The 23,521-nt window shown below is 33.0% G+C and overlaps 1 protein-coding gene across 2 annotated transcripts in view; it reads right to left on the bottom strand.

The window, feature by feature from the left end:
* Positions 1-9,060: 9,060 nt before the first annotated feature.
* The window catches only part of AsnRS (asparagine--tRNA ligase), a 66,286-nt gene continuing 51,825 nt past the window's right edge, over positions 9,061-23,521 (bottom strand). For both annotated transcript variants that reach the window (XM_035370459.2, XM_035370460.2), the window contains 6 exons: positions 21,508-21,629; positions 20,063-20,198; positions 16,574-16,735; positions 16,404-16,487; positions 11,421-11,552; positions 9,061-9,379 (listed from right to left, as the gene is read on the bottom strand). In XM_035370459.2, coding sequence (XP_035226350.1) covers positions 9,248-9,379; positions 11,421-11,552; positions 16,404-16,487; positions 16,574-16,735; positions 20,063-20,198; positions 21,508-21,629 — 768 coding nt within the window. In that variant the 3' untranslated portion in view covers positions 9,061-9,247. The remainder of the gene's footprint in view (positions 9,380-11,420; positions 11,553-16,403; positions 16,488-16,573; positions 16,736-20,062; positions 20,199-21,507; positions 21,630-23,521) is intronic.

Raw genomic sequence — 23,521 nt, 5'->3', positions numbered from 1 at the left:
CAGTTATTTAAGTTCTACCTTTAATTAATAGATGATGTTAATCTATCATAGAACAAACTTTCTTGGGCTTCCTACACACCATTTAATTTTTGTGAACCATGTGATTTACATTCATTTTTTGATACTGCGTATTACATCTTTTGAACCTTTTTTCTGAATATTTTATTAATTTATTATTATTTTTTTATTTCTGAACATTTTATTTATTTATTATATGAATTTTATCTAAAAAGTTTATAAACTTGTTTTTTATGGGCTAGAATAGATCATTCTAATGTGATAGCAGTGACTGCAGAAATTCTGATATTCCGACAATGAAATTTTACTAAGCAGAAGCACTTCGGATTTTTACATATTTTAGGATAATAAAATGAGATCGGATGGTAATTTAAGGAAGACTCGTCTCATTCGCAAAACTCATATAAAAAAATTTTCTCACCTGCGGGAAATGATTATGTCTGTACATTTTTGGCCAATACTAAATTTTTCATGTATAGTATACAAAAAATGTAAAATGTTATTTCTGAATTATGCAAAATAAATGAAAAATTAAAATTAATTAGAAATAAAAAATTTAAATAAAACGTATGCATGATGGAAAAAAATGTAATTCTGTAAAAAATATAATTTCCAAAATAATAATAAAATTGTTGAAGACTTATTGTTGAAGATAAAAATGTTAAATCTTCAATTGAAAAATTCTTTTACTTAATATACTGCTGCGTGCATATGGGTTCATTATAGACTGTATGCACACAGCTCTGATGATAGGTTAATAAGATTTATTTTATCAAAAGAAACACTTCAGAGATCTGGAACTTTCCACAATGATAATTGTACAGTTCTTCACAATATCACAGAGTACAATTAGTAGTTACAATTCAAACTATTATGAACGCTAACCACAACGCAATGCAAAGCGCAGCGAAAGAAAAACTACCCAGTGATATCTCAGTACACTGAGCTAACAGCTAACAACAACTGAGAGCAGACGCTCTCTCTGGCCTTACATAATTTTCACCCAGATACCGAGATATTTCTAGCATTTTCTGCTCAAAATTACTGAAAGCCATTATGAGGGCTGAATTACAGTCACAGCTAATACAGTGATCAATTACATTTATTTAATTACAATACCTATTATAGTGGTACAGGGAACGGACCAAAATGTCGCCGACTTTTGGCGATTTCTCGCCAAATTACCCAGACAACCATTTATTTACCCCTGTATTCTTACTTTTCCGGCGTAGCTTTCCTCTTTTATGTTGCATTACACAATAAAATAAAACAATTTCGCATATAATTGCATTAAAATCGTCTATCTACAACTGGTGAAATAAATTAAGACAATTTGCATATTTTATGAAATGGCATGAAAAGAACTGAACTGCAGGAAAAACCACTGCTTCTAGATAGAAATGCAAATCTTGTATGGTAAATACATAAACGTATACGTGTGTGTAGGCAGAGCCAGCAGAAAAACAGGCTTTAAAGTGCGTGGAGGGTAAGACGAATTGCGTTCGCTAGCACACCTCGGCTAATTTCTTGGTGTTTGTTATCTTGCAGCAATCAGTTAAATTCACATCGGAACAGTAAAAATGAGTAACCACCAAAGTTTAAATGATGGAATGAGGTGGCGAATTGTGGGGAGGCTAGAGGCAAGCCAATTGTAAGTCCAGATATGCAGAGAGTTTAATGCCCAGCATCATGTGTAACCTATGGAAACAGTTCCAGGATACTGGATCCATCAAGAAAAAGCCTGAGCAAGGTCGCCGAAGAGCCACGACGGCCAGAGAAGATTGCTATTTGTCCATTTTAGCGAGGCATAACAGAGAGACTACAGCTTCTCAGCTCTCTTGGGACCTGTATGCAGCCACAAAAACCCGTGTAACAAGGGTGACTGTTTCCAAAAGGCTGAATGAGAGAGGGTTGTTTGCCAGAAAGACCGGATGTTTGCGTTCCGCTCACGTCAATGGACAGGAGAGTCCGATTCGCATGGTGTAGGCAGCATAGAGATTGCAGTACGGAGCAATGGGTGACCATTCTGTTCACTGACGAGTCCCGTTTTAGCTTAAACACTGATTATCGCCGTACTTTCATATGGAGAGAGCCAGGGACCCACTACCTACCTTCCTATGTCCGTGAAATCAACAGTTATGGTGGTGGCGGTGTAATAGTCTGAGCAGGCATCATGTTGGATGGCCGCACACCTCTCCACGTCTTTGACTGGTGTGAGGTATAGGGATGAGGTCTTGGAACGCTATGTTCGCCTTTTCCGGGGTGCAGTGGGCCCCAAGTTTATCTTACAGGATGATTACTCGAGGCCACACAGAGCTCTTCTACTCGACGAATTTCTCGAGAACGGATTAGTCAGCCAGGTCTACAGACCTCAACCCTATACAGCATGTCTGGGGCGCTCTGGGGAGGGCAGTTGCAACTCGCAACCCCCCTTCGAGAACCATCCAGGAAGCGAAAACAGCATTGCTGAATGAGTGGGACCAATTGCCACAGGCACTGATAAGCTGCCTTATTTCCAGTATGGCATCACACTACCAGGCCTGTATGTCTGTAAAAAGGGACCAGACCCACTATTAACCCATTTCTTTTGTGTCTTCTGCAATCGCTGTTTCAGACCTTCAGACTCCCATGAGTGTTATACACGAAGTGTGTCTATTATAACTGTTGGATGTTTATTTTGTTTGTATTATATCAACCTATGTTCACACCAAATTTTATTAAAATTTGTCAAGTAGTTCTGGAGATTGTAGATCAAACATGAAAATTCTCTTAATTTATTTCACCAGTGTATGTACAAAATTCGTAACAATATATGAAACATTAAAAATTGTGCATGCAATTACCAGATAGTTAGCTCTTTTATAGTATTTTAAGGAACAAACAGAATAAAGATATTCTTTTAAAAATCTAAAATTACAGCCCAGATTTGTTTTAAACTAATACTGTCTATTGCCTTATCAACAATGATGAATGTATTAAAAATAATCTTGTCTGCTTCAAACATCTTGGAGCTCTCTTTTACACCCACCCTTATGTGCTTCAGCAGGAATGATATTGCATCGACCTTCTGTTTTCGACTAATAAAATTGAATCTTTCACATTTCCATCCATCATTCAGTTTTCAATTTCGTTATTGTATGATTCCCCATTCACATATTCTTCATATATATGATTTCTTCAATGGTTTGAAGTCTCACAGTTTTTCAACTAGTGAATCATAATTTAAACATATGAAGTTCAATTCTTCTTCAGTAACATCTCATGTAAAAACACCAAGTAGTGAATACTGGCCACAATGGGCAAATAATATCTGCAGCAACAAGCAGGCAAAAAGTAAGATAGAGGAGGTGATCAAACTATGCTCAGCAAAGTATTAAGAATTTTTTTCCCCTTCAGAATTGGATCATCACAGCATAACTTCAATAGCAAACCAAAGTGGTGGGAGAATCTTTACAGAAGTGGAGTATATTGAACTGACAACAAGGCAGGTAATGGGGCAGCAGATTAGTGTAATCATCTCTAACAACAGTAATACACAAGTTAACTGAACAGTAACAAAGATACTCCCTACTATAACAGCAGTACAATATATACAATTATAATAGCAGTCGCAACTATTCCAAAAAAATCGGCTACGGCGCCAGAAAATTGAGTCATGTAACTCCCTACCTAAACTAAGGCAGACAGTGTTACAATTAAAAATCAAAATTAGAAAATTAGTTTGCCCCATAAAACAGTAACTGGAATGTAAGAACAGAAACTATTGTAAGCTTATTACTATCCATTTTACATGTACTTCTTAAAAATAATGTTGTAAAGTAGTTAAGAGAAATACTCCAGTCAATGTGTAACTGAATTACAAGTTTACTGTGATTATCTCAGTAACAGTATTGTAAATATGAAATCAGATAATATTAACTAGTACAGTTAACTGTCATGAATATATCTAAAAATTTCATATTACTGTATACAGGATAAAGTAATTACCATATCCATGTTTATAAACAGGCCTTGTATGCCCACGTAATGTTTATACAGAGAAAAAATAATCCCTTCTGCCAGGATGACTATAAACATGTAAGACTTTTAGAGCAAAGTCAAGCCAGTGGTTATCCTCAGTAACATCTTATGCCATGCAGATAAGGTCCCAGTCACATTATGTTTTGGATATGCGGGACTTGTTGTCGAAAGAGGCAATTCTCAGAACCCGCACAATTCCGGGAAACACACGTAGCTAGGTTACCATTCTCACTTACAACAAAGACTTGAACGCCAAACAGTAATCGATTTTTGCTCAAATTGGGATCACATGATCCTTCAGAAGCAGAACTTTTGTCTGATTGGTTGTTTCTACCCAGGATCCAAGACGTTTTCGGTGAGGTTTGAAAAAATCCCGCGTAGCCACAACATTATTTCCGTAGCTAGGCGGGACTTCGCTTCCAGCAGGGCTCTTTTTTCTAGGAATCCTCCCATTTAAACCAGTGCTACCAGAATCTCGTTTCTCAGAAAAGTCACGTCTCTAGCAGGGACTACAGCCATATGTGATAACCTCTTAATTCTTTAATTTCTAACTCACCGTCTTGATCCTCATCTTGCTTGAAATGTTTAATAGTCGATATGCTATTAGAGATTTCTAATAAAACATTAGCATTACTTCAAAGAAACCATCAATAAATCAGGAATAAGTTGACAATATTTTTATATATTGTTCACTGGCTTTAACATGCCAAACAAATGGAGTACTGAATATTAGGAAATTGAAGTTTATGAATAATTCCAGTAAAACATTGATTTTTATGAAAACAACTACATAACTTTATATACACATTACGTAGTACTCTTATATTAAAATAAAAACATTACAAAATTATGCTAACTGGGGAGTAATAAAATTTGATGTACTATAGAGATCCTTTTCTCTTTTATCGTATATTTATTATACACTGAAGTAACTTATTTAAATATTTGTGTTTACATGTATTACTTTATGTTTGTCTTTTACATGCATCATTCATATACGAGGGTTGGAAATTTAATAGTGGCAACTCAGCTGAAAAACCGCTATGCAACAAAACCAAAGAATATCGCATATACCACACATAAACTACATACCTACCTTACCTCTCAGCAAAAAGACTTGTCCTGCTTACGTCATGCACATGCAGAGTGACGTGAAGAACGGATTATTGTATTAGCTCGCGGTCTAAAGTAAGTGTTGTCAGGATGTTTTCAAAACAAGAACAATGATGTTGGATAAAAATTGCATGTGCCAGAGGTCGTACAGCACGACAGTGTCATCAAGAGCTTCAAGAGGCTTGCGGGGAATCTGCATTGCCTTACAGAATCGTCGCAAGATGGGTGAAAGCATTCAATGAAGGACGCCAAAACGTGGCAGACATGATGCGGCCAGATCGTCCGAGTGTCAGCGATGCAGACATGCAAGCTGTTGCCGCACTAATGGACAGTGATCGCCACCAAACGATTCGTCAGCTGGCTGGACAAACAGGATTAGCGCATACGACTGTGCTGCACATTCTGAAGGAATGCCTGTCCATGAGAAAAATTGCTTCACGATGGGTTCCACATCAATTGACGGAAATGCAGAAATGGCTACGATACGATGCTGCTCGAACCCACCTGGAGCACGAAGCAGATGCTTTTTTACGCCGTATCATTACGATGGATGAGACTTGGGCCCGATCGTACCAGCCAGAACTGAAACGGCAATCAAATGAATGGCGTCATCACAGGTCACCCATGACGTTCGAAATTTCGTCAGAACCCCAGCAATGTGAAAGTTATGGTGATTCTCGTGTATGACTGTGATGTTGTCATCCTAACGCCACTGCGCAGTATTACTGCTCATTTTTGGAGCAAAATCTACGACCAGCTTTGAGAAATAAAACGGCGACACTTTCTGCAGAAAGCTCCTCTCATTTCGCATGGCAGTGCTCGGCCGCATGCAGTGCAAGCTGTGACTGATTTGTTTAAGGGATGGATCTGGGACGTGCTTTACCATCCACCATAATCCCCAGATCTAAGCCCTTGTGACTATGACTTAATTCCTAAGATGAAGGAACCACTTCGTGGCACTCGCTTCCAAACTGTTCCTGAGATTCTTGCGGCAGTAGATCGGTCCATTCAAACTATCAACAAAATAGGCGCTGCTACAGGTATTCTGCGACTTCCACATCGTTGGAAACGGGTTGGCTGGCGACTATATTGAAGGACTGTAAAACATGGTGACATGAATCACTTTTGTATTCCTTGTAAATAAATAGGTGCCACTATTAAAGTTCCAACCCCCGTATTTTGTGCATTATGTTATGTTTACTTATTGCTTAATTTATATTATTTGTGTGCATGCGATAGCTTCATTATAGTTACTCTGTGTAAGTAGACAGCAAGAATAGGAAAATCTCTGCATTAAGAAGAATCATTAGTGCAAGCTTTTTGAAGTATACTGCACCATGTTGATAAAATCAGAATATTCTACAATTCAGTTTCAAGAAGGTAGGGCATATGTTTCTAAAATAGTCTAATTTTTAATTTGTATATCAAGCCACTTCTGCATATCTTGTTACATTTATATAATTTTGCAATTTTCATATACCAAGTTTACCTAGGCTCATTGGAAAAGTTCTATGGTTTCTCAGATGGCAGTGCACTTTCTTTCAATTATTTTATTACTGCTGCTAAGAAGTGACCTTGTTTGAAGTGGATGTTTAAGTACCGTCTTTTCGTCTCGCATTATGTAATTCTACCATATGGTTGTGACATACTTTTTTTTCAGTGTAGGGCTAAAAATGAAGACCTCAAAAAGTCCATTTCCATCATATTTTACCCTATTAAAAAAAGGGGGGGCTAGTCGGCCTGCTCATAAAATTTTTGCTGTATACAGAAAAGTACATTTCCTGATCACATAGTTTTAAGGTGATTCGAAAAGCGTGGAAATTTCCACCTTGAAGATGATGTGACTAAAAAGGACCACTCTCTGTCAACATGAACCTATTAAAAGAAGCTACAACTGAAAATCCTTGATACTCTATTCAGGAACTATTAGAGAGTATAAATATTCTAAAAAATACAGTATATCATCATTTAAAGAAGACTGGCTATGTAAACCTCTATGATGTATGTATAGGTACTGCATACTTTAATTTTGCTTGAGTATAAAGGCACATAATTCTTTGTTGAATTTTTTGTATTTGGCCCATAATTCTTTGTTGAAAACATTTTTTTTTTTTTTAATGGATTACTACTAGGACATGAAAGGTGAATCTATTATACAATAACATTACAAGATAAAGATCACGGGATAAGACAAAAGAACCCTCCCTAAAGACATCGAAAGAGGACAACTGTTCTCACAAGAAAAAGATCATGGGATAAAACAAAAGAACCCTCCCTAAAGACATCGAAAGAGGACAACTGTTCTCACAAGAAAAAGATCACGGGATAAAACAAAAGAACCCTCCCTAAAGACATCGAAAGAGGACAACTGTTCCCAAAAATGCTTTGTGCATGGTGGAATTAGAAAGGAACTATACACTATGAATTGTTGTTATCAAATCAGACAAATTCGTAAAAATACTGTTTCCGAGAGGAATATGTGAACATCTTTTATAATGCAAAATATAATAGTTATCCAAAGGGAATGTCTTGAAAAAACACCTTGAAATGAGAAAAGTTTTAATGTTTTTAAACAACCTTTCATGGTTCAAAATGCAATATTTGAAATTAAAGACAGTTTTGGTGATGTTAATTGGTTGATGGAGGTATCTTACCTTTTTTAAATAAATTTAATCTTTTGTTACGAGGCAACAAAGTAAATAATATAACTGTATTTAAAGCACAACAAAAGATGGGAGTTGCAATGAAAAAGCACACTTTCCACACATGGAAGCAGGAAATTATACTGCTTTTTTGAATCTAACTGAATTGCAAAATCAATAAAATGTTAGTTCCACGTCTAATGATAATTCAACTGATATCAAAGAACATCTAATAGGAATGCAAACAAATCTGAAAGAATATTTTACTTTAATTCATAGCAACAATACATGGATAAGATATCTTTTTACAATTAATACAGAATCAGAGACGGGATTTTTAAATTCAGATACTAAATCCATAACTGAACTGTCTTGTGATACAGTGCTTAGAGACAGCTTTGACAAAATACCATTGATAAATTTTTGACTATCCTATCTCCAAGAGTATCCATTTTTGGCTCAAAAAGGCAATTAATGGCTTATTAGTTTCTTATTAATTTATTATTAATAATTAGTTTCTAATGCTTTTTGTTATAACTTGTAAATAGGAAACAGTTTTCTCAACATTTGTTTTTCTAAGGAATAAATAAAGAAACCAATTAGATGTCAAACCAAATTTAATAATAGTTTTCGTCTTTTTCTGTCAACTTGAAAGTTCCATTCATGAGAAATAGCATCACACTTTCCATTAAAACTTTTTTTTATACTTTTGTATGTATTTTTTGTTATTTTCACAATAAAGGGAAAATGCTCAAACATTAAAATTTGTTGAATTTACCAATAAGCCATAAACATTTTTGCTGGGTCACAAAGGGAAAATATTAAAACAACTGAGTCACAAAAAAAGTTTGGAAAACTCTGCTATGTAAAATCAGAGATGAGAAATAACAGGGGAAACTTAAAAAGAGATTGTTGAAATGATCAAAATTAAAACATAGTAACTCATATAATTCTTTCCCAATATGCAGTAATATAATTCTTTTCCTAATAAAATTTCAACTAATCATAAAAGAAAGAGGGAAGAAAAGATATATTTCTTCATATATTATGCTAAATCTTATATTATTTTCTTCAACAAACATGTAAAGAATGAATATAAATATATTACATACTCTTTTACTTTGGAAGATTTTATCATTTCTCTGCAGTACAAATTATGTGCATAAGAATAAAACAGAAATAAATTTTAACCTAGCTTACAAACTTTGCATCTTCATTGCTATTAGGAATATTCACACAAAAACTTAAAATAACACAACACATATAATTACTTGCATGCTTTTTATTGCCATCAAAGAATACAGTACAAGAAAGTTATAAATTTCAGCTAATACCCTAGCATGCAAAATGTATATTACAGGCAATAAGGATGGTCCTTCAAAACAATAAATATGTTAAAAAATAACTCATTGTGTTTCAAGATGTAAAGGAATGTCCAAGATGCGCAAAAGAGCTTATGGAGTGCAACGATCAATAAATCGTGGATATAGACATGTATCTCGTATATGGTATCTGTTCAGAAGCCAGGTAAGAAATCTTTCAAGCCCTAGACCATACCCACCATGAGGACAACTACCATACTTCCTCTGAAAAGTAAAGAAGATTACGATGTGTCATGGAAAATATTTAAAATATTTTATTTCTATATTAATCATGCAACAGAATTGTAAAGTACTTTTCATCAAACAAAGATAACAATTGAAAGACTATGTTTAATTAGAAAGTGTAATAAGTTATTTGATAAAAATAATTAATATTCTACTAAAATTTTAAAATATATTTCTGATGCACGTTAAAATCATTTTAATCAAGGCAAAGCATAATGGCTGTTTGTCTATGCAACATCCTATTTTGATTATAAATAGCACATGTAGAAAAAATCACAGATCTAATATTTTTGTTTCCCTATCCCCAACCTCACAGGGCCACTTCTGATCTAAATATTTTAAATGCTTAACCCCCCCCCATGAAAACACTCAAATGTCTGGATTTTACCCAGGACTTGAGAACTCAAAGTCCAAATGTCAGCCTCTGCTACAAAACTACAGCTACAGAAGTGGCTTGTTTTCATCATAGTAATATTTTATAGTCTGTATGCTCCTTCAAGTGCTCAGTACTTTAAACTTTTGATTTATTTTCCCCTTTTTTGACTGGAGTGTTACTTAGCAGCCACTGTGAAAAATAATCACTTCCACAATTAATTGCTAAAGTTGACTGCTGATTAGAAATAAGTCCTACACTGCACACTATTCCAGTCAGTAACTATTTTGCATATTTTTAATTAATTCTTACAACATTTAATGGACAGGAGTATTTTTGCCCAATAGAAAATAAAATGCAACACTTTATATAACGTATTTTCTCCCTTCTTCCCACATGCCTTCATGGTGTGACTGGAAGCATGCTCGATGCATAGGCGGGAGGTCCTGAATTTGAATCTCAGCAAGCCCATTTCTTCAGTTTCCTGATTATGGAAAAAATTCCAAATGACTTTAAACTGCCACTCAAATTAAAGGAGGTAGATGGAAATTTGCCATCACCAGGATTTGGAAACTGAGTCCCTTTGTCCCCATTTGCCCTCTAGAAGAGCGAGCAGATAAAGTATTTTCCCTCTCCTTTCCGTTTGCCTTCATGGTGTAAAGGGAAGCATGCTCAACATTATTCAGGAGTTTGAATCCTCACAAGGATAATATTGGTTTCTTCTGTTTCCTGACATCGAAAAAATCCTAATGACTCCACAACTTAAAAAAACTGTAATGGGAATCACAGCACCAACTTCCAACACAAATAACTGTACTCATCCCACAGCTTTTAATACTGCATCTTTAAATACTTATCGGTATATGTATAATCACTGCAAGAAAAATGCATTCTTGTGAAGTAAAATACCTCTTTCTTGTAAAAATAACTTGTATGCCACGTCATCGCTTTGAATCAAATGAAATTGATACCATGACAGTGCTTAAGAAATGAAAACTTTTGTAGTCACAATAAGAGAAATCTCAGAAACTTATATGGAAGAATAATACAAAACATTTGCAAGATATAAGTAAGTAACTGTATGCAAGAAATATATGCAAATATAATTTTGCCACATTTTATTTTTCTCTATAATGTTTTTTTATTTCCTGCTCAGTAGTTTCTTTTTTCCCACCACACAGTTTGTGCTTGGCGACTTTCTTAAATAGTAGTTGCAATAACAAAAATGGCATGTATATATTTTAAACATTTAATTTTAATAAGAGAAAAAGGGTTCTTAGATAATGAATTTCTCACAAGTTACAAAATGCAGCTAAAAACATTTTTTTTTTTTTTTTTTTTTTTTTTTTTTTTTTTTTTTTAATAAATAAGCATCAATATTAATGCTGCATTTTGTGCTTTCAGTAAATTTTATGTCTCAGCATATGCAATCTTTCCCATATCTTCAGCTATTTAGTTTCTACAACACATGACTGTAGGATGTGTAATGTTGTTCAGAGAAACCAAAATAGAATTTCTATGCAAGTAAATTTCCTTGCCCTTTCTACGGCATCACAAGATCATTGATTGCATCCTTCTTAAATCTCAAAAATTTTTTTTTTTTAAAATTTCAATTTATAATAGATTAATATAAATAAAAAATATTACCTGATCTGTGTACCAATAGTAATTTTTTGGATCAATTCCAGCTTTAGCATATCCTTCCATTAATTCTTCATATTTCCACATCCTCATAGAACCACCTACAATTTCACCTACAGATGGCATAAGCACATCAACCTAAAAACAATAACAATATTAATAAAAATAATTCTTATACAATGACTGTAAAATTTGAAACTTCAAAAGAAGAAGAAAAGTTCTTAATCACCATCAAATATAATAGAATTAAACAGAAATGTTAGTATAAAAAAACATAGGTACATAGTAATTATATATTTTAATTTCATAAACATATTCTTTTGATATTCATTAATATATTAAAAGATTAGTTCCACTGACATATGATTTTGTTATTTCTACTTGCGTAAAGTAGAATTAAAAAAGGGCACAGAAAAAAAAAAAAAAAAAAAAATTAAAATACCTTTTTTCCTGTCCCTCCAATGAAAAGGTACATCTCTTAAATTTATCAATCTAAATTAAACCTCAATAAAGGAGGGGACAATAAATAAAAATGAAAATTAATTGCAATTTTTATTTACATAATAACACTTAAATTTGGAAAGTTTAATATTTAAATTCATATTCAGTGCATTTTCATAAATAATTTTTCAAATTAATATCACAAAATTTTAGCTTTTATTTAATTATTTTCATATTGCAGATGTTCTTTTCTTCCTTCTGAATTTCCTTTTCAACACAGAACAATTTCCGACATGTAAGCAATTCAAAATGGATGCGTTTGTAAACAAAAAATCCCGGGGGGATTATTCAATTATGGCAAAGCACACGAGCGCTATCTGCCTAAAGGGAGGGATGCCTTCTTTGAGGACTTGCTAAGGGAAACTGGCTTGTATACACCTTATACATGGGGAAAACCACGAAAACGCTCATGCAGCCAGCCCCTTCGCGGGATTCGAACCTCAGACTGAACTACCAGTGTTCAGGGTCTTTACCGCTCGGCCACTGGTAGGCCCAGAAAACACCTGGGGCAACCTAAAGTGTCTATCATCTTATCTTTGTAGCTCTAAGAAATCAATTCAGAAATCAAATCTTGAACTTCAGTTGCCAATGAAGACACTTTGGCAGGTTTTAAGAAAACATTTGCACATGCATCCATACCGGTTAGGGTTGGTACATGCTTTAAAGCTCAGATGACTATGGTGCACACTTTAACTTTGCAAGTGAAGTTTTTGATCTGAAGGATGATTCTCTTGATTGTGTAGTGTTTAGTGACGAGTCAACTTTTCAGCTGAGTAGGAACCTAAACACCCATAATGTTCTGGGGGTCACAAAATCCACATGAACTTGTAGAACACCAAAGAGATTCCCCAAAATTAGAGGGGGTAAATCTGTAATTAGTAGAGGGTAAACCTGTAAACTTTATTTGGCAACAAGATGGGGGCCTCTCCTCATTCGAAACTCTTTGTACAAGAGTAGTTGAACGTCAAAGTTCCAGACCATTGGGTTGTTGATAATGGTTGAGACGATAGAACTCATTTTCATAGGCCTCCATATTTACCTGACCTAACACCATACAATTTTTACCTTTTGGGGCTTTGTGAAAGATCATATCTATGTTACACTACTACTTAACGATTTGCTAGAGTTGAGACACAGAACTGAAGTGGCTATTGCGCTGAACTTGTTAACCATGTACATGGAGGCCTATGAAATGGAACGTGAATGAGCATGGAGACCTATGAAAATGAGCTCTGTTGTCTTGACCATTATGACCAACCCAACTGTCTGGAACTTTGACGTTCAACTACTCTCGCACAAAGCTCGTACCCAAATTTGTGAGAAGAATTGGACTATAGGTTGGATGTATGTGCTTCGTATAACTAAAGATGCACATATTGAACATCAATATGATGTATGATTCATGTCTATGCAAACAGTCTAAATTAAACTATTATAATATACTATTGACACTGGGGCATTCTTTTACGGACACCATATAGTAAAGAAGAATCTATCCAACAAAAAAGCCCAATGAAACTTTGAACACCTTGCATTGAGGAAAAAAGTCAAAACAAAAAAAGGTGCCAAGTGGTACAGCTTTGACAGAGAAGTACACTAATTGACACCTCAACCCACCATTAATATTTAAAAATATGCAGTAACACACAGTTAAGATACACAGTAATATATAAACAGTAATACATAAATTGTAATTCATGAATCAAAATTATCACTGTGCAGTAATAAAGTGGTATTAACTAATAAGCCAGCAATTCAGGAAAAAATCCAAACTTGCAAATGAAACAAAATAAAGATTAATTTATCACATGTATGATTTTCTCACAAACTCAAATACCTCAATGCAATTTGATAAAAGACCTAGTATTAAGTGAACACAAATTTGACCAATACTTATGATTAATAAAGCAAAGTTTTAACTGTATTCTTAATTGCAATGCTTTTATTATTCTTGTTATTATTACTTATTATTAACTGTAAAGGTATTAGATGAGTTATCACTGAAGCACAAGAATGTTATGCCAGTCCCAGAAATAATCATGGGAAGACTAACTAAGGAGGAGGCTCTCAAGCAGATTCCCCTGTCAACAGATAACAGAACAGCTAGCAGAATTATTCAGGTAAGTTGTACTCCGCATTACTGATAAAAGCTAAGGTGGACCAGTTTCGTCGCAGTTTTGAGAAACACCCTAACATGATTGATACTTGAGAGTATTGCGAGAGTATTGCACAACTCTACTTCTATTACCAATTACTAGAAACAAATTTTAGATCACTGGAATTTAGGATAACAATAGCTTTATAAATACTGCAGCCACAACTCTCCTCAGCCAAGATCTAAATGCCTCTATCAACATGGCAAAGCAGCTTGCATCACATATTATCAAGGCAAGTTAAACAACATGAATAGTCACCCCTTCTAAGAACAGAAACATACATGCAACTTTTAGAAAGAAAAAATGTAAATTGCTTTTTTTACTAGAAAATGGATTTTAATACATACTATGCAGAAAAAATTACAAAATGAATGTTTTATGTAAAATAATATGAAACTACTAATTTTTTTATAAACAACTCCCATTTTAATTCAATAGCCATTTTTGTACTACTACTTGCAAAAATATGAACCAAACAACTAAATCATTTTATATACAAAACATTTTGTTTGAAAAGGAAATGAATACTTGCATACACTTAAAAATCAGCAATTATTTTAAATATTTTTTTAAAAAAAACCTAATGAGACCAGCACATACCCTTCTACCAACTACATATTAAGATATAAAATTGGCAGAATAACAGCAAGCTTTATGTGTTGGTGTACAAATTCATTCTTACGCTTTGATTTGAAAACACTGAATCGATCATAGTATATTCTCTGGTCATTCAGTGTGTTGGATTCACAAATCAAATGGCTTAACAATCACATAACTTTTTAAACCAGCATATCTCTTCCCAACACAGTGCTAAGTGCTGGCACACATTTCTTTTTCACTCTTTTCTCATTTTATGATATCAGCGTTCAGTTTTCTTAATATGATGACCAACTTTTCAGACTGGTGTAAAATCCATTTTTCTGCTTTGATTTAAAATTCTGTTTCAATTATAGTACATCCTCTGATCACATAGCATTTTGGATTCACAAATCGATGATTTAAAAATGACAAAATTTTTAAACCAACATGACTCTAAAATTCCAAACACAGTCTTTTCTCAGCTTATCTTTAGAATTAACAATAGAGTGTTAAATTTTGCCATACTTTTTTTATTTACTATACTATTTATATGTGTTACATTATGTCTTTAAAAATAATACTAAGCGATAACATTTGGTGCAGCATCCTTTTATTCGAAAAGTGATTCGAAAGAAAAGTGAAACAAATACTTAGAATTTGAAAAGCTTTGGATTATTTCATAATATATATATTTTTACCAAAGTCTCTTCAGAGTATCAAGTAAAGTATAACTCCCATTTAGTCAATTTTAAACAAAATCTAAGATGTTGTTCCACTGATAATATATATATATATATATATATATATATATATATATAAAAGAAACACAATAAGTTCCCCATGTACCCCATAGTATCACATGGGGCTTACGGAAATAAGTATGAAACACAATGCAAAATAAACAGAAGAAACTGAAATTAAATTAAGAATGATTACAAAGTTTTACAATGAATTGACAAAAAGTGTTAAAAGCACCTCTCTTGGAAAAAATTGGTAAAATTCTGGAGGCCAGTTAATATTAAAATTTTTAAATATTAATTTTAAACTTTGCTCTCATATTTAGGACATAAAAGAATCATATGTTCAACATTCTCCTCACCACCGAGGCTACAATCACAGACTCGGGGCTCAACTTAAATCTGTTCAAATAACTTAACTTTTGAATAACTTTTGATATAAAATTTTAAATACTAAACTTGGAAAGATTGGATTATATTTTAATACGAAGCCCATAACAGTTTTTAATGAAAAACTTTCATGGGCTTTCTGTAAAGTATCCTTTCTGGTTGTCCAACTTAAAATCTAGTCAACTCTTTATAAGAACGGTAAAACACCGAAATTGTAAATGTGGAAAATGGAATTTTTTTGGAAGTTTGACAGAAAAGTTATGATGGACCCCCCCCAAAAAAAAACCATCACACACATACAGATAGATATCATCCTAAAAATAGTAAATATGTTTTGTGGGGAACCTAATGTACACTTATTCACTTAAAACTCACAACTGAATTTTTGGACTGAAAACATTTATCTCCCTTACTTCTATATATAGGTTCGTGGCATTGCTTTCTGCTGATCAACTTAATTTTTTTACCAAAGTTAGGGACACACTTCAAAACAAAAATTGCTCAGTTAGTCAATTATAGTTCTGTGACAAGTAAAACTACACTCATTTCTAACTTTGTAAATAAAGCCTACGAAGCCTTTTAACATTCTCTATACACATATAAAAGAAATATTACAGTATTTTTACCGATTCTGTAAGGGCAGGATCTTCAGGACATTTGCTCATATAGAAGGACTTTATTCCAGCTGGGAAACGACATAACATAATAGGCTAATAAAAAAAGAAACAAAAATTTAGAGTGTATACTTTCTCAAATTAAATACAAAAATAAAATATTTAAAAAATTAAAAACTTACTTCATTTATTTTGTCTGTCATTTTTCGTTCAGGCATTTCTGGTATATCTTCACCAAATTCATAAAAAGAGCCATCATCTTTGGTTATGTTGTTTTCACGCAAATATTTTATTGCATCTGCATAATTCATTCTGCGGAAAGGTTTTTTAGGTGGTTTAAAGTCCTAGAAAATAAAAATCAACTATTTTAAATATTAAACATTTGTCAAAGGTAATACAGAAAATGCTTTTAGATTCAGAACACTACATTAGCTCTAAGTGCAATGAGCAAGCACAGCATATACTTTTCCTACACAAAGCAAAAATTGCACTGACTGAATATACATTGAATATTAGATAATTTCATTACCTACATGAGTTGGTTGAAAGTTTTTGTTTGACAGTATTGAAGTCACACATGTGCTGTATACCAGGTCCACAATGAGATGAAATAAAGGCCATGATTAAACTGCGAAATAATATGATATTCATTTGCATTCACATGAATGGAATGCTAGGTACGAATACTCATGACATATTTTCTATAAAATGCATCTAAAGCAGATCAAAATGCAATCATATTTTGGGGAGGATCCACATCGCATTACTGTTGTCCCACTTGCATGTTTGCAATGTACAATCTAAGGCAAAATTGCCCAGTTATCTGTGCAAAAGTATAATGCAACTGCCTGACAGTGCATTTTCTCCCATGAACAGCACTGTATAACAGAAACTAAAGGCCTAAATAAAGAATAACTCAGCTCCATAATCCAAATCTTTTGCTATATGATTTCTTTTAGTTTTGATCCACTTAAAGTGGAAGAGAGAATCCCCGAAAAATTTCTGAATGTAAAAAAAACTTCTCTTGTTCATTTTTCTGAAACAGAAAACGTACTGTTAAAAAAAAAAGGGTACTTTTAATTTAGCTTGTCAAAAGGAACATTTGTAGCAATATCTTAAACATCAAGCAAAACTTTGAAAAACATTTTGATCACTATAAATATCTAGCTAAGTTTTATTATAACTTTTCAATTTTCCTCTTTACAATAAACTAGTTAACATGTTTTAAAAGTTAGAATATTATCTACTCAAATTTCCATTAAGCAGATTTTACATTAAAATCCAAAACATTCCGATATGTACTTCTAATTATTCAGACTAATAAGGTAAATAAAATGCAACAACACAAAATGAAAGAAATTTGGTAATATCAATAAATCATTATTTACAAAGAGAAAAATTATTCTTAAAACCATTGTGGCAGATGTCTTGTTTTGCACCTACTATGTTTTCTGTTTACACATACTGGTGATTACATTAGAGAGGTTACTGTCAAATGCATCAACCACAGCACGGCGTCACGTCAGTACGATTGTAGCTGGTTCGACTTGACAATGAAACGTTTGGAGCAGTGGCAATGTAATAAAGTGTCTGTTTGAAGCATAGATGTACAGATATATAATTTTAATATGTATTATATAAACATAAACCAAAAAGCTGCACACGAAGCAGAATAATTTAGCAAGGGTGCACTGAGATGGGGCAACGTGCTGCTGACCCCTGCTTTAAGGCATAAACTACATCATAATCTGTTAGCCCAATTAGTTGTCAGTTCTTCCCAGCAGACAATGTAATGACCAAATTACAATATAGATTTTGAACTGTTTAAAAAAAGTGGCAATTTCCTATGTTTCCTTCAATAGCCTCTTTTAAAACTGAATTTAGAATGTGTTCCAGAAAACGTACAAAGAAAACATGTGGGGCATATTCTATTATACATTTCTGCACACCACTGTATGCCCCATCACGTCTTTGCCTATGAGATATTTTTATATTCAGACCTTTCTTATAGAGCAATTTCATAATACTTACAAACATATTGCATTACATCCAAAATTAGTGAAAACAGTCAGGAATTTTGAAGTTAAGCTTATTTTTTACTTAGCACTATATGGTTGTAGGGCTGATATAATTTTATTGGTCATCAATGCATTCACAGGTATCACTCTTTATTTAATTAGAAATGAACTGAATTCCTAATGAGATAAATAAATACTCAGTTTGAAAAATGGAAATATAAGCATTCTTAGCATAGTTTAATTTTTCAGTTATTTTTAATACAGCCTCTAATATAAAATAATTAATATCCCCCCTCACTCAGTGCACCCCAAAGCTCATATGTCCCAGGGCACTGCCCCAACGGTAGTTTATAGCCCTAAACCTGACCCACACTCAGAAAATGTAGATGTATAATACAGTAGGAAACCAAGATAATAAACTATTGCAAAACATATTACAAGGGCTATCTGCTAAAATGAGTGCAGGACTTTCTAATAAAAATGAAGTAAATTTGAAATACCTGTTCAAAACTGCACCAAGTAATATGGTGCATAATCCCCCAACCTTTTTGTCCCCAACAGCATATTCTAGAATAGCTAATGGACCGCAGGCACCATTTACTTTTTCAAGGTGCATTTATAGTAGGACAGTTAACAAAGCACATAATAATACAAGCACATAAAAAAAAAAAAAAAAAAAAAATCAGTCGCATTTCACTTTGTGCTGGTATCTGTGTTGGACGCAATTTCTATTTCATTAAAAATGAGAATACTTTCACATAGAATTTTATTCAAAAGTAAAACATTTTATTGTGATTGCACAGTGTTGGGCATATGTTAAAATGATCGGAGGGCTCCATGGTGCTTGCAGGCATAAGGTTGGGAAACACTGGTCTAGAACAATCAGACAAGAAGCCATATTAAATTTAAGTTAATTAATTTACTTTTAGATCAATGAGCAGCAATCATTCTAAAATCACAAAATGCATAATCTAGATTTCTAATTCACATTTACTTCATTTAAGCTTTCTTATCGAAATTATAGAAAATGTTCCTTATTCTGCTTTACTTATGCACATTTGGAAAAAAAGAAATCTTCTTAATTCTCAAGTTTAAACTCAAGATTCTTTCATCAGTTACTGAATAAAAAGCTTTCTAATAAAAAAATGATTATTTGCCATTTAAATCTTAAATTACAGTAAAAATTCGCATACCATACTATTGCTAAGCTTTCATCTAATAAGCTTGTGCATTTGGAAGTAATAAAACACTTTCCTTATAATTAAAAATGTATTTAATTTTGAAATTTATCGAATAGTATCAGCTTAGAAATTAATAATTTCATAATGTAAAATATAAAATTTGTAGTACTTTAGTTAAGGACAAAATGCATACACCTTACAGCTAATCTAAAATACATTTTACATTAAGAAAGCAATCAATAAATAATCATAGACTAATAATTAAAGAGTTAGAGCATTGATGTAATCTAGTAACAGGCAGAAATTATAATCGACCAATACAGCGACCACAATTTAAAGAATTTTCGTCGACATTCAGCTCAAAATTTAAATGAATTTCATGTTATGTTTTTTAAAATTTCCAGCACATTTTTTTTATAAATATTAGAAGTTTTCATAAATTCCTATCCAGATTTTAGGTGAAAGAACTTACTGGGTTAAACTCATATACAAGATGCCCAACAGGTGATTTTAAAATTCTGTCTACAACATCACAGATTAGATCTTCTATGCGATCGAGCAAATCATCAAAAGTAATGAATGGACATTCAGCTTCAACATGAGTATACCTAAAAGGATCAATAGATTTTAGCCTAATTAATTCATGTGATATTTTTAGTTAACAAAATGAATTAAAGGGCATGAGTTCAATACACATATCTAAAATACCCTTTCATGAATAGATATTAAACATTTTCATTCATATAATGCATGCGAAATAAGTTAATAAGTTTACACAGATATAATATCCCATAGCTTTAAGAAAAATAGATTTAAAAACAAGCTTGATAAACACCCACATTTCATGATGTAGGCAAAAAAGAATTAAAACAAATTCAAGAAAAGTATTAGTTTACATTTGGAAAACAATCTTTTTGATATCGATTATTTTGCTAATGGTTATAACTGTAAGTATCATACATATACCATACCTTCGCATCTATGGGGGAATTTTGACCCAGTGGCAAATTTATGAAATCGAGAGTTCACGTTAGCTGAACTCACAAATAAATGTGGTATTATTTTTAGATTTTAAAACTCGTGTTTTATTAATGATTTTTTATTAAAGCTTTTAGAAAATTAATAAATGGTTTAGGGGCTCCTTGCAACTCAGTCACAATCACAACCTGATCAACCCCATATATCCACCACCGTAACTTGCATTTTAAGTTTAAAATTTATATATCAAGAAACAATTTACCATCTCAAGAGACAATGGACCATCACACAAAGACAAATATAATCTTATGTACTGCATTTAGGCCGTTGTACACTATTTTGTATTATGCTCATCTGAGGGGACAAAATATTTGTAAGCAAAATGTATTGATAGATCTGCCAATGTTTATAAGAGGTTTAAAAAATTCAGAATTACAAAACAGTCACTAGTGACAAATCATGTTTAGGAAGACTAAAAAGAAATTTAGAGTAGTGTAACTGCATGAGATTTAGCTCAAACACTCAAGGGCATAGTTAGAAGGGGGCAAGAGGAGACATCTGTCCCCAGGCGCAACATCCAGGGGGCACCAAACTGATGTGAATTTCCAAAATGAAATGTTTTCCTTTCTTGGTAAACAGGACGGGGTCCAAAATTTTGTCCCCAAGCGCTGAAAACCCTAGCTACAGCTCTGCAAACACTGGAGGATTTTGTAAAATAAATATATACCTTTTTAAACAATTAATGCATACCCTTTTTAATCTGATGAATTTTTGTAAGTATCTAATGGATTATGATAGTCATTTGTAAACACATTACCAGTTCTGATAATTTGTTTAGTCAATTTTTCATTCAGTTGCATATAGAAATATTTCTAAGCTTTAAAAATACATGAATATTCATTCCCTGTCAAATTTAAATAAAATATGTTAAGATCTTACTCAGCAACATGCCGCCGAGTCCTCGATTGTTCTGCTCGATAAGACATCGCCACACAGAAAACATCACCTAAAGAAGGAATAACCGTTTCTAAATACAGTTGAGAAGACTGAGTCAAATATGCCTGAAAATAAAAGTTGATAGAAAAAGAAGAAAAAAAAATGCTTTAGTAAATATATACATAAATCAACATGCAAGGCACTGAAAAAGACAAGATTATAAAAATATGCTTCTTCAATTGTTAAACACACTGAAGCAGTTGAAATGCTAAAATTTTGTAAGACAATGTAACTTTTGTCGTATGCTGAGTACATAGGTTGTGGCAACACATAAATTAAAAACTAGTTTTAACCACTGTGCATCTAGCAATGAAATGAGAGCTCTACTTTTAGTATCTGTTAATAAATATTATGTTGTTGTTTTATTGAATCCTTGTCAATTTCTCCTTATATCTTCTATAAAGTATTATCTTAAACATTTAAAATGGTGACTACAGGCAATTAAAAATCATGAAGTTATTTTAACACATCTAGGAAATGCTAATTCATCTCTTTCACATTCTATTATTCACCTAAGCCTAATCTTAATTTCTATACTAGCTTGTGTTTTATAAGCCTGATATAAACATTATTATTTGTTTCCTATTCTAACACTGGATTATTTTCATTGATGTAGACTGCAGCAATAAAAATAACTGCTTTTGTCAGTCGTAATCCTATAAGATATTTTCTCCCTCCTTTCTGCATGCCTTCATGGTGTCACGGTTAGCACACTCGGTGCATATTCGAGAGGTCCAAGAGTCGAGTCCTGGTGAAGGCATTGCAAATTTTTAATGTCGTCTGGTTCAAAATAACCTAATGACTCTTCAATCTCATCTTGTGGCTTATATGTATGAAGCAACTTTCAAACTCACAAAGTCCAAAGTAAACACAAAATGCAATCACTAGGTTTTTCATCTCCTATGCAGGTTCTATGGACTGTGATATAATTTCAAATCTAATCAAGATTTCCTTAAACAAACTTAAGGAACAAATAATTTTTTGCTGCACTTGAAGTAACATTCAACCAAAAGACTCACTGCCTTTTACCTGGCAAATAACTGAAACGATTCGCAAGCTATAAGAATTGCTTTAGATGACAAAGCAACACTGATACAGTCACAAAATACTATTAATTCTCTGTCACTAGAAGTTTTTCTACAGCAAATGCCCCTTACTGTCCATTCCATGCTTGCATTCATCTCACTGTTAATGTCAGGCTGCAAAGTTTACTGGTTGAGTTATGGAAGCAATGCTGGTACATTCTGATTATGTATGTGCATCCTTGCCAAAAAGTCATAAACTTGTCACCCATTTTGGAGAGCATTTTCCAGCTTAATGGCAACCTTGAAAAGAAATGCCTATTTGTGTATCCTTACATCTATTTTAACAATGCATTCAGTGGCACCTATTCCTCTCCCTCACACACACAATCTTCTTTTTCTACATAAGACACACACAAACTCTTTGGAAGTATCCAATCAATAGTTGTTTGGGGGATAACACCAGTTCTTCTTCACAGAATTTCGCTGATATACATTCTTTTGCCCAACAATAAATAAAGTAAGTAGTTGCTGTCAATGAGATACGGATATCTTTGAACCAATTTCTGACCTGCATTCTAATTGCATTTCCATAAAATTTGGTTATTTAAAAAGTGCAATTTCACAGAATGCAAATTTTTGTCTTTTCTATTACTGGGTGAAATGTTATATTTTTTAAAAAATGCAATAATTTCTTTTTTGTCAGCAAACAAACTCCACAGTCCCATTAAGGTTTGTTACAAGAAAGTACATATTGCAAAAGGTAATGAATGCTACTCAGAAAAGTGATCACTGAATTTCAAAAGTGCGAATCTACATGTATTCATGCATAAAGCTATTACATATATACCTGGGTTGTCACATAAATATGAGGGCTATTTTTTTTTCAACCGCCGATGGGCTATAAAGAAAAGACGGATGAATATAAAAAAAGA

Source organism: Stegodyphus dumicola, chromosome 2 (genome assembly GCF_044657685.1).
Source record: "Stegodyphus dumicola isolate Sdum_Otavi_A_Nest chromosome 2, ASM4465768v1".
NCBI classification, from domain to species: Eukaryota; Metazoa; Arthropoda; class Arachnida; order Araneae; family Eresidae; genus Stegodyphus; species Stegodyphus dumicola.
Note: the sequence above shows the minus strand (reverse complement) of the source record. Positions and strands in the feature narration are given on the sequence as shown.